General features: G+C 34.3%; 1 protein-coding gene across 2 annotated transcripts in view; it reads left to right on the forward strand.

The window, feature by feature from the left end:
* The first annotated feature begins 3,099 nt into the window (after nt 1-3,099).
* The window catches only part of LOC106717253 (flocculation protein FLO11), a 29,246-nt gene continuing 18,776 nt past the window's right edge, over nt 3,100-13,569 (forward strand). The window contains exons 1-2 of one of the 2 annotated variants that reach the window (XM_014511029.2): nt 3,100-3,194; nt 3,439-3,542. In XM_014511029.2, coding sequence (XP_014366515.2) covers nt 3,523-3,542 — 20 coding nt within the window. In that variant the 5' untranslated portion in view covers nt 3,100-3,194; nt 3,439-3,522. The other variant, XM_014511030.2, reaches the window with a different exon arrangement.

The raw sequence follows: 13,569 nt of genomic DNA on the forward strand, positions 1-13,569 counted from the left end.
GAAGATTTTGTACATTGTATTTCTTTAAATCATCGAACACTTAAAATTATAAACCAGTTTGTAAAGGTGGCATTGTGATCCGTTGAAACAATCGTGATAAATATTTAATGCAGGTATAACATGGAAAACTTCATCTTTTATAGAATCAACAACTTAGTTCTTGATTTTTATGAACTTTATGTCGGAGTTATTTCGATAAAGTGACGAGGAATTGTTGATCGAAATGTTGACTAGCCCTGGACTGTTGCACATTTACAATCTGAACTACTAGTGCATTATACAAGATCCTATCACGTGCCTCTTAATACCATATAGTTGTAATTCATAAATATTAATCCAATAGACACAACAAAGCGTACATTTTGCTATATTTTTAATAGCTTTAGATTAGATTAGTATTTTGTGCTAAATTTATAGTAAATTTTGAAATATTTGCCATATTTTTTACTCGAGTATTTACTGAAAGCATTATAGTGCGATAATAATGTGCAATGTAAAACGAAATATAAGTACAAAGGAAAACGTAATATATCATTATTCGCTGTTGATAGTCAAGAGTAGCGTTTCTTTTGCCCTTAAACAACGAAGACGTCGCTAATGAGGGCGTCATTCGGTTGTCGATCACTTTTAATATCACACTTGCTCAAAATATATCTGCATACGTTTTGAGACAATCCCAAAATATGTGCTATTATGGAAAAAAAATGCGTTAATAAAATTTAAGGACATCATGGTGGTTTAAGAATTCGCATACACTCATTGTTTCGCACTATTAATAAATGTGATATAATTTTGCAGCAAGTGAGGTAGCATAGAATGCTAGAATACCCAATGATCAAAAATTTTAATATATGTATTTAATATATTATAGCAATAGATGTATGAATAGTCATATAATCAGATATAGTCGCTTAGAGCTATTGTTGCATTATACATAATCAAACTTGGTGATAACCGCAAAGCTTCGGTCGACCTTTCCCTACTTTATTTAGCATTGTAATTACTTATAGAATATTACGACTTTGTAGATTATTATTAAAAAATAAAAAAAATCTCAAAAATGTTTTACGTATTTGAAATTTTGACACGAGATGAACTCACGACACTTCACCATTTTAATAGATGCTTTTTATAGATTTAAGACGCATGAACGTAATCCTAGTTAATAAATAACAATATTTTTTTAAATACCCTTATTCTCCTGTATTCTTGTATGTTGTGATTTATTAAATTTGTATTGTGACGTTTGTGTGTTGACCGAGCTACGGGCTCTCGGATCGCTTCAACCAAATTTGTAAATATTTAGCTCAATTTATCAATAAGTACGTGTAAGTGTATTGTGATATGAGTATATTTTTTGTTTTCCTGAATAAGTTTAGTTTGTTACTTTCAGAATAGACATCAAATACACGTAATACAAAATTTCATTATTTTGATACAAGGGAATAACTATTTTTGATGTCACTATGGATATGCTACAATCATTATACGCATTGTCAATAAAAATTTAAAAAAACAAATGATGTTTTATTTCGCTAAATCATACCCATTTTTGCGCACTTATAAATATCTGGAATGTTGTGAAATACGCTGATAAATGTAGCAAAGAAAGGAAAGCCATTTTGTATCAAGGTACAAATTGCATGTCTACGAGAAAACTGACATAAATACATGTTGGTACGGTGTTTTTTGACGGTCAGAAAAAAAGTCAATGTACTTCAAAGTTGATATGAACGTCTTTCAGACATTTTACTAATAAGACTAGGAAAGGGGTGGATGGGCCTGGGATCACAAATGGGCATAAGAAAGCAAATTTCAAAATGAAAATTACACATGGAATTAACTTCTAAGCTTTTTAAGGATGTCGGTGGGCTCATCAATTCCCTACTCGAGCAAGCTCTGACAAAAAGCTAATTGATTTATGGTATTGTTTTCCGATACTCTGACCGCTCTATTAAATTTTTGCCGTAAGGGCTATTCTTTAATACTGTGCAATTTTCAATTCAATTCGTGATTACAAACACGTATCGTTGTTTTAATAAGACTGTTTTTTATGGTTTGTTATTCGTGACACATGCGACATCATGGGAAAATTTGAGTGTAATTGAATATAAAACTAAGTCATGCCAACGATGTGGGTGCGACATGAGTTCGCTACATATTTTTTTTTTCGATCATTAAAATTCAGAGACCACTACGAAGAAGAGCAAGAACTGGACAGTGCCGAGTGAGTCGTACGTCCTTGACTTTTTGATGCATTGCCTAGAGTGGACCGCGCTACCAGTCGACACACATCATTATATATTCATCAACATATTTGACGCGTAATGTATGTTTGCCCTCACTTCCTCATCGTCTAATATAGGCATTTGAACTTTTCGGGAACAACACAGTACTTTCTGGGTCATCAATATAAAAAATTACATATTCAAAATATAAAAATATGTAATGCAATATTTTTAAATGTTGTAGTGTATACTCTACTTAGTTAGTTACTCTAACGTTCGTTATAAAAATTGTACGTTTAATATTTCTAAGTACATAGGTATCATAATTTTTCAATATGCCACTAGGAGCACCGTTGAGTTTTGTAATCTTATATGATCGTATCTGACGCTAAATATCAAATATCTGTGCAATCATATATGCTAACAACTGATGAGTAATAAATTACAATTGCATTGAATATATAAAACTTGTTTGCTTGTTTAACATTTTTGAAAAATTATATTACGCAGTGTGCATGTGACGCGTTTATGTCTTTTATATTAACGTATTGCCTAAGCTTTCTGTCTCATTGTTATAAACGTTGATCGTCTCATAATACACGGAGTTTTAATGTTTCTTAATATGAGGTACGTAATTTATTACAGGATCTTTAAAATTACACAATTTCAAGGTAAGAGCATCCAGAAGGGATGGAAGGCATAAGGTATGAAAATGTTATGTAAAAACCCGGGAACAGGGTTTAAGTGTTGGCGCGGGCGCGGGCGCTGAATGGTGCCGAGGTGGACAAACTGTCCAAGGGTGAGCTGGTACCGGCGGGCGGTGTCGGCGGTGGCGGCGGCGGTGGCGGCGGTGCGCGGGCGCAGCCTCTGCGGCTATAAGTAGGAGGTGCGCGCGCCGCGGCGAGGTTAGTCGCCGTTCGGCAGCGCGTCGCCTGCGGTGTTATTCTTCCCCGCCGTTCCCCGCCGGTGCGTTCTATCACCCCCTCGAAGTCCCTGCACGCACTCGCCTTTCTCACACGATCACCGGCGATCCTCGTTTGCGCAACCTAGTTCAAAACCGAAAGGTCGCCACTATTGGCATTTTGCGCTCTTTGACATTAACGTTGCATTTGAATGTGTGATGTAGCTTCCTCATCGAGCTTCAACTGTCTTTCGCAACTATGTGTCGTTTGGGAAAGGCGCGTGTGCTGACGTGAGGTTTCTGTTGCAGTCAGCAGCCCGCAGCCCGCATCCCCAGAGAGCTGGGCCGTGCGCACGCTACCGCACACACCAACGCAACCCAGCCGCCTCCAATATGCTCGCCAGGATGTCACTGTAAGTTTTATATCTATGCATATTATTTACTAATCTTTAATCTTAAAATGAAGCTGTTAAATAACAGTATAATAGTGTGTGATAACTTTCTAAATCAAATCTGTTCAGTACTGGTCTGCTTGAAACCAGTCAGTGTGTTGTCACTTTCATCGGCTGTTTGCATAGGTGAATCTTACGCAGCCACAGAGCTTTATGTAATCGCGGATGGTTCGACTCGTCTTTTACCGATACCGCGAAAATTTGATCTGATTTCTCGTGTGGAAATCAGGTGTTTGTTGCCCAACGGCAGCTGACTGACATCACGAATGAGGGCGCGTGTTTCTCAATGAAGGCTACGAAACATTGCTTTAAAATATGCAAGACTAAGAGCGGTCGCATATTGTTCCCACAGCGAACATAACAGATCATACAATTGCATCGACCTTACACTATTTCATACATGAAAGTTCTATAGTGTGTAATTCTATAGTGTAAATAGCTATTAGTGGCCACAGTCAAGTAACACATTTAGGATCTAGATTAGAATGGGTGTTTAGTGAACACATCATTAAAAATAATGCGGCTCAACATTGAAGTTACGAGAAATGTAAAGTAAATTTATACAGATAAATATAAAATTATATGTTAAATGTTGTTTGCGAACGTTCATGCTGGGCAAGGCAATGTTCATTTCAAATCTCACTTTCGAAGCTCAATTTGGTCATGGATGAGAATACCGGTTTAACATTAAGTTTAGAAGTCAAGACATATTGTTGCAACACTTTTCTGTGATTCGCGTCACAAGTTAAAAGTAATTTACAGTCAATGCCAGTTAGATTTCCATTTAAACATATAGATATAAAATTACTATTACCTAGCCAGATGAGTCAACCGGATTTACAGATAAAATTGACTTTTGACATGGTAAAGCTTTTAATTGCATTGCATTGAAAATATAACTTTTTGTGCAACATTTGACAGACATGTAGAAAACGGCTAAGTTGGCTGCATAAATATTCGATAATAGACATACACGAACCACCTTTGTCAAACTCTCTCTGCGAAGGTTTGCGTCACAAGGCGCTAAATGCCTTGTCGATAACACAATAGGGGTTCGCGTTTGTTTTCTTACATTGAATTGCCAAGTCCAAGCAGTAGATGTGTATGGTGTGCAGTAGATACGATGACACAACAACACTGTGTACGAATTTTAGTAATTTAGAAAAGTTCACACGTCTTGCGATTTTATGGCTTTACTTGTAAAATTAAATACACGTCTCATTAATCTAACTTTTAGGCACTTTTATTTTGTTTTTCTTGGCTTATTTAGCCACTTTTAATATCAAGGATTTATATTACGAAGGCCTATATACGTTTATTTGAGTATATTAATAATATTTATATATATATAATTTATTTTATCTTTTAAAGTGTATTGCTTTGCATATCTTACTAGTATTATAAATGCTAAAGTTTGAATGCTTGTTATTAGGTATCTCCAGAACGGCTTAATTTATCACGGTGAAATTTGGTATAGATATATGACATAGCCTGGAAGGACGCATAGGTTACAAATTAAGTTTTTATTTAATTCCACGCGGATGGAGTCGCCGGCAAAAGCTAGTCAGTTATATAAAGAAATAGAAGCTTTGTTTATATATAAAGATTTATGTCAGATAGGTTTTAAAATACGGTATAAATAACACATAGAAAATCTTAAAATTATATAATTTGTTGATGTGGAAATAAATATCGTTGAATTGCACGTTAGAACAAAGAATTACTCAGTGTTATAGTCATTGCTTTATTTTCTTTTTTTCACACAACTTTTTAATATATTAAAACAAAGCGCGATTATTCAACCGTACAATTACTAATTGCACTACTTCAACATTCCGGTCTACGGCTGCATGATTACATTTGTTTAGCTTTCGCTATCAAATTTTAATGTAAACACGGCTTAAATTTTGTCACTGTTGATGCGTAATACGCTTTAGGTGGTATTTGAATACAAAACAGATTTGGAATTTCTCTGCGTTACAGATTCGGCTATGTAACACCAATAAAGTGTTGTACTTGAAAAGAAAGTAACCATCGATAGATATTTACACCACGTTCATTCGTTTACTGAACACATTTCGTAACTAATGATTCGAATTTATAAACGCGTGTGAAAGCATTCAAGATATACACGCCGTGTGACGTTCACCGTCCGTTTTTATTTTTAAGTTTACATCGTACTGTTCACTGTATCTATTGTTAGTTTGTCTCTTTTATTATTAACAAATTTATCATTTAACAGTTTGATAAGTATTTATAAGTGTAGTGGAATCCGTTTATAATGACATCTAAGAGAAATAAACTCGTCACATTAAGCGGACATCATACAAAGCATTTTGCAGAAACCAATCTCCTGTTTTTGTTAGTATGTTTTTATTTTAATAGACAAAAACAAAATAGAAATGAATAAAATAAAAATTATACGTAGTAATTGTCTCCTCATCATAACCTTAATCTACCTAATATTATAAATGCGAAAGTTTCTGTAGACGGATGGATAGACGGTTGTTTGGTTTGAAGGTATCTCCGTAACAGCTCAACGGATCTTGATGAATTCGATTAAAGAATTTTAAGTAGAAATAAATGTTGATTGTATAAAAGCTTTGGCAATTCCTGTTGACATTATCTATTGACGAATTAATTACATTTTATACATTAACATATTAAATTAGATACATTAACATTAAAATAATTATTACTCGACTACTTTAAAAACATCCGCTTATACATCGTACTAATATTATAAATGCGAAAGTTTAGATGGATGGATGGTTGTTTGTTTGAAGGTATCGCCGGAACGACTGAAAGGATTTTGATGAAATTTGGCACTGATGTAGAACATAGTCTGAAAGAACGCATAGGCTACTTATTATGGTTTTGTTTTATTCCGCGCAGATGGAGTCGCGGTCGACAGCTAGTGATATATAAAAATGGCTAGACGTATTTTGAACATTCAGTCGGGGATTTATTTTTAATTCAAGAATTAATTGGTATTCGAACTTAAATATTCAACATAAATTAAATATTCTACTTGAATTCATTCCGTTGGTTCGTGGTCCGTGCAGTGGTCGTCGCGTGACGGCCGCACTTTGCGTCGTCGCCGCGACGCACTCGTCTTCGACTCTGTTCGACCTTCACTTTCGCTTTTTATGTTCCGGCGTATCTCCGCGCCTGTGCCTTGTCACGATGTCCGTTGCTATTATTTTATTAATTGCAAACCAGTTAGATTGAAATTATAAAAACGAACGGAACTCTTAAATAGCGGTATTTAGGCACATTAGTAGTTTTATGTAAATTACTTTTTGTCGCAAATAATTATTGGTTTCTTTGGCCTTCTTCAAAAATGTACGTGGTGAATGAAACTAAAGGCTGACTATCGGATTTCCGAATTAAAACAACATAATCAGTTACTGACTCAATGATTTAATAGAGTACCGAAGCATTTTATTTCATTACTAGCTGTCGCCAGCGTCTCCGCGTGGAATTAAAAAAAATGATATTACGTCGCCTCAGTGCTTTTTTGTTCTATCGACCAAATTGACCGAAAATGGACTTTAAATGTAGTATCGTAAAGATTTAAATTTCAGTCTTGTTGGTAAAGGAAGATTAGGAAGTTTTTGTTTCTAAAACTACAAAAAAACATTTAAATTTTACGTATGACACGACACTGCAATGAATTTTTTGTGCTTATTTGTTCTAAGTCCAGTGTTTGTTTTATATCCTACATCGTTATAAAAATTCAGTGCTTGTGTGTTCTATGTCCAATGAATTGACCAATCACAGCCCACGACGCCACGTCCGCCATTTTGTTTGATTGTCATTGTTTCCGAAGTCATCACTGAGACCACTTAGTTGCTCCCGGAAAAAATAAAAAAAAAACATATCAATCGTTGTGTGTTTGTGCCAGAATTGTTTCAAAGAAGTGATAAACAATGTCTGCATCTAGTCGCAAAAATAAATATAAGAAGATGCAGCTCCGAACTGAGCAGCGAGTACTTTTTAACCTTCTCTCAATCCCGTTATGAATTGGATACAGGGTGTTGTTTTTAATAACTGAGAACCATTTCTACTAACTTGTACACTTTTACCCATCCCTCAAAGGGAGAGGGAGGGTCCGAAAAAATCATCATAAATCACAAGCGAGGGGGGGGGAGGTTTAAGGAGATATTATGACGTGTATTTATTTTCGAGACCGAAAAAATAAGTTTTTACAATCTTGCATAATAGCGCTATAATAATAACTGATAACGCTAACAACATTTTAACCGACTTCAAAAAAGGGTGAGCTCAATTCTACGGTTTTGTTTGTTACCTCACAACTTTCGACTGGGTAAACCGATTTTGATGATTCTTTTTTTATTTGAAAGCTTGTGCTTCCCGTATGATCCTATTGTCTCCAGGTCAGGATCTGATGATGAGATCCCGGAGAAATCGAGGGAACTCTTAAAGTTTTATAGGCACACTTGAAGCGATTTGTATATATAAAAAGCTATTCAGGTACCAACTTGAACATCGAATCGAGTTGCTGAGCTGATGATGGAAGGTGTAACTCCTTAACCGTTAGGAGTTAAGGGAAAATTCTTTGAGTAAATGGGTACGATTGGATGTAAGTTGCTATCTTTCCTGATACTTTCTAAATGAGCGGCACTAAGAAAGGATTTTTTTATATAAAATGACATTATTTTTACTTTTTGGTGGTACTCGTACCTTCTGTTTATTTGAAGTCGCCTTACATTTTTTTCCAATTTAGTTAATTTTAAATAATTAATATCTTGATCCGGAACCACCCTTAAAATTTTAATACCTACCTATTCTTTATTCTAATCTCTCATTTATTTTTTTCACTCAGCATCATTTAGCCCCAAGATAAGCACCTAAAGCTTGTGTTATGGGTACTACATGTCTGATATACATATAATACGACTGATATACACTACTTATATAGATACAGGCTAGTTGAGTCTGCCTCGCTCTTGTCATTGCGAGGTATGACTCGCCTGAACGCTAAGGTTGCGCTGTTTTTGTCCCACTAAGGGAATACAGCAGAAGTCCGTCTAAAAAAAAAAAAAACTACTTATATAGATATTTTTATTATACATAGAAAAACGACCAGATCATCTTGAACAAATACCCGCAACCTTTGCGTTACAGGCAGACTTTCGCCCTACTGCGCCACAGAGGTCCTCTATAGATCGAGGTAACTATTTAACAATTTTTTACTTATTGTTTCATGAACTTAAAAAGGGTTGCAAAAGTCAAGAAAAAGCTTTTTGATGATGACAAAAGTTAATGACAAAAAAAATAAACATCCTATATATACTATTGGCACATAGAACAAACTAGCACGCAAAAATGGAACAATAACTTTGGCCTATCTCTTATGTGATAATGTTTTAACTCCATATTCGTAATAACATTTGTGCATGTTTGTTCTATCTCCAAATATAAACTGTGAAATAAGGTATAATTCATAACCATCCCTACATGAGAATTATAAAAATCTATTGATTGGTAACTATTTTACTAAGAAAGACTTTCGAATCTAAAAACAAATGCTTTTTTTTTTAAATCGAGATAAAAACGTGTCTACTGGAAAAAGTAACCGTTGGTAGATAGAACAAATAAGCACTGAGGCGACGATTAGTAGCTTATGTTTTTTTCCAGACGGTGTTCTACATCTACGCCAAATTTCATCGAGATCCATGCAGCCGTTCAGGAGATACCTTGCCACAACATCCATCCATCCCTCTAAATATTCGCATTTATAATAATTTTAAGATATTTATACATACCTTTATGCGACCTATCAAATAGCTCGGAACTCGTTAATACTAGTAGTAATACCTGTATGTTATCAAAATATTTAACTTGGAACAAATTACAAAAATTAGCGAACCTATGGGCAATAACTAATAACAATAAAACATAATTCAATATTCATACATCTACGTTTGCATGAAAGAACGATCGTTTAGGATTTCCAAAGTTGAAACTAAAGCTAAACCAATATTTCATTTACGCCTTTATTGTTGTCGATAAATGAATATGTAGCTCTACTTTTCATTTTTAAACTCTCCTTCTAATTATATCTGATTACGCCGTTGTCACAGAGTACCAACATCCTTGACATTATAGTTATAATATTGAATGTTACAACCTTGTATGATAATAATAATGTTTTTTTTTTAATTTAAAGCTTTAAATGAATAGGAATAGGTAATATTTTTGGTTACGCTTCATTGTATTCTTTGGAAGTGATATATTTGCTTTTACTTTCACCAGAGGTGTTTCTTTTGAAATGAGAAATCACCTTTACATCGTCGTAGTATCGTAACCGTGATGCATCACTTTCGATAAATATAAACAATCATATAAAACGATCAGACGATCAGATCTGGTAATCATATGAATAGCCTTGAGACGACAATTGCAATACAACAGTCCAACAGTACTGCAGTCCAAATGTTACTAATATTATAAAAGCGAATGTTTAGATGGATGGGTGGATGTTTGTTTGAAGGTATCTCTAAAACGTCTGCATGAATCTCGATGCAATTTGGCATAGAGGTAGAGCATAGTCTGGAAGAATGCATAGGCTACTAATTATTATTTTTTAATTCCTCCCAGACGGAGTCGCGGGCGATATCTAGTAGTATAATAATCTTACTAATATTATAAATATTCTAAAATACGAAAGTTTAGATAGAGGGATAGATGGCTGGATGTTAGTTAGAAGGTATCACCGGAACGGTTTAACGGATCTTCATAAAATTCGGCACAGATTTAGAACATAGTCTGAAAGAAAATTTAGGATTATTAAGTTTTTTTATGTCAAGACATGGTTTTGCATCATCGGTGACTGACAAAAGCACGAATAAAGTTGTGGGAAATTTCTATTGCAGAATTTTATCTCAACTGACTTCGACAGTGATTTAGTAGCCTGTAGTAGACGTAATGTAGGCTGTAATGTCTCTCTATTCCAAAATCCATCCAGGTCCATACAGCTGTTCTGGAGTTACGAGGTAGCAAATATCTGCACATCAAAACTTTCGCATTTAAAATGTTAAGTAAGATAGAATCACAATTTGTTGCATTCTTTTTTAATTTTCATCCGTAAAGAGCATAATTCTCAGAATGGTTGATTTTGACGCTTAGCACTTTCTACATGTTGATATGTCAAGGGCAGCTAGCGGCTTGTATCGGCGACAGCGCGGCGGGTCACGACCCATCGAAGCTAATCCCACCACTCTTGCGTAACCACCAAAAACTCGTCGTACCAACTTTGACATAATTAAGCTTGTTTATCCACGATCGAAACCAACCTCTTGAAACCTGCTCTACGACTATTTTTATTGCTTACCCACCGTTATAACATTGATACAATCTCATACCACAATTCCAGCTTGGTCGAGCTTGAAGCGGTATATTACCAAAGTTATTTTCTTAGCACGTGCTTTTATTATTATGACAGTTTACACTTTAACTATCCACTGGTCAAATCTTACTAGACATCTCTGATGATCTCTTTAGTTCCTATAGCAACATACTATTTACAAGTTTCTCCTGTAGTATGGTAGGTAATCAATAAATAATATTAAATTATTGGAATGTGGTAAGTTGTAATTCTATGCAACTTTATCAACTCCAAGGCAAGAATGTGGCTAGGTCGTGACCTAAATGTTTAATTTGTCTAACATTTGCTTGATGAAACGTTGATTTTAATTTCTACGTTTATACATAAACGATTTTACGAGTAAATAGTAAATAAACAAAAACAACAAACCCTTTAAATTTGTTTTGCCCGAAAAGATTAATTTGTTTTGTTTCACAGCAAACAAAAAAAAATCTATATAAAGCTAAGTCTATAACGTAATAGAGAAAGGCGCTGTACCCACTTTCAATGTAAAAATATAATTGTGATTCCGTGTTACTTCTCCATTGTTTACAGGCAATAATTATAAACGTGTAATTCTTGTGAAATAATTTTTGTCACATACGTAATAATAAATTGTTGATTTAATCATTGTCATATTTTAGAAATTAACAATATTGATTAGAAATCCGTTGTATATTTTCGTAAAAAATAATTGGTAAAAGTGTAACAAATGAACAGTCGCCTAATGTTAGTAATAGTAATAGAAATACGTGCTTGTCATGCAATACGAGTACAAGTTGGTCAGCTAACTTTTAATGTTCAATCGAAATGACCTCTCGGTGTATATAAAAGTGAAGTTGTTCTCTATTAAGCAAATTTATCTGATTGCTTGATGTTTTATTAAATCACTAATCACGTTGCACCGTCGCTTTAATTTGATGATTTTGATGCGGACAACGCTAAACGAATACCACATTATGTATTCAAAGATGTACAAGGCTCCGTTCCTAAGCATTTAGCATAAATCTATGAGTCTGTGTTGTTATCCGAATCAAATACGAATTATAATAAGAATAACTAATTGACAACATTAATAGAAACGCTTCCAACGTCAAGTAAAGTGACATTTTAAATATGTTCAAACTACGAAGTAAATAGATATAATAGAATGCGAACAGAATAGATGTTTGAAATACAGGCAAACAATGTTTGCGCAAACTGCATTATATCATCGGGTTTCGTAAGATCATTTCGCGCATCTCTCGACGAGAAAAAGCTAAGGTGTGTCATAAGTATTTGACATTGGATTAAATCTGTTGCGTCACTGACATTAAGTGAACTGGGTCCGGGTTCGATCCCTGAATCATTTATGACAAAGACAGAAAACTTGGTTATACTTGGTTTTACCATATTATGATTATAATGTTATCACTTTCGGTTCTGACCAGTTTCACTTTCCTGCCGATGACCTTTTGCGGAATGCGATGAGATAACGTATGAATAAAACATATATACCATTTGTTTTGTTTATTGCGCTAAGACTGGAACTATACGATTTGTTTGCTCTATAGCGACATCTTCGTTGGAAAACTTTCTACGTTTATTAAATTTAATATTATTATTATTTTATTGAAGAGATATAATATTTTAGTTCATGTTGTGTTTGATTGAGTAAGAATAGAATGCGTCAAATGAAGTCAAATAAAGTGTAGCCGCCGCACCCGTGTGATTGGTTCGCTGTATATGACCTTGGCTCTTTCCACGTCCATGGTCTGCTAAGAACGTGACGAAAGCTCTTCGTATATTTTACTATTAATAAAATTTGTATAAATGCACTTCGATAACCATGAAGCTATATAAATAGAGAAAGCTTTGGAAGTATTTTTTCAATAAAAATAATAATAATAGTTTTTGTACTTTATCCGTTTTCTTCATTTTATTATCCATGCTACACACATTACAAATAAAAAATACGCACATTATTTTCACGTTACATGTATTCCGATCCGATTAAATCTCCGATTCTAGACATTATACCTATATACTTCTCTAATAAGTCTTTTTCGGAGAATTTAACATATAATCTTTATGAATAGAATATTGATTTTTAAACAAAGAATATTGTGAGTTAATAAAACACATGGAGGTTGCACACGCTACAACGCACGGGCAGTTCCTGTTTACGAGACATGTTTTATGAGGTAAAAGTTGATTTTCTGCTCGGAGAAGCGTAGGTATTTAGCAAGCAAGAAACCTTGACATGAATAGATACAGGAACATAGAGAAATTTTATCCAACGCCCTGTCCTACTCTTTTTGGGAATATAATCCGACTTGTTTTTTTTTTAATTTACTAATATTTATGCCATAATGTAACGCCAGTCGTAATTGTACATATGTGTAATTATAATTTCTGCGTCTCAGGCAAGTATACGCTTGTTAACTTTAATTTATCTCTCTTTGTATATATTAAACGGTTTGATTAATACTTAAAACAAAACACAGTCTTACTAAACAAACTCTCGTAAGTCGAAGAACACACGGTTCTAATATGGAATGTACGGTTAGCATTAGCGAAATCGTTTTCTTCAAATAGGCTCTCATGGGTCATATA

This window comes from Papilio machaon, chromosome Z (genome assembly GCF_912999745.1).
Source record: "Papilio machaon chromosome Z, ilPapMach1.1, whole genome shotgun sequence".
In the NCBI taxonomy this organism is placed as follows: domain Eukaryota; kingdom Metazoa; phylum Arthropoda; class Insecta; order Lepidoptera; family Papilionidae; genus Papilio; species Papilio machaon.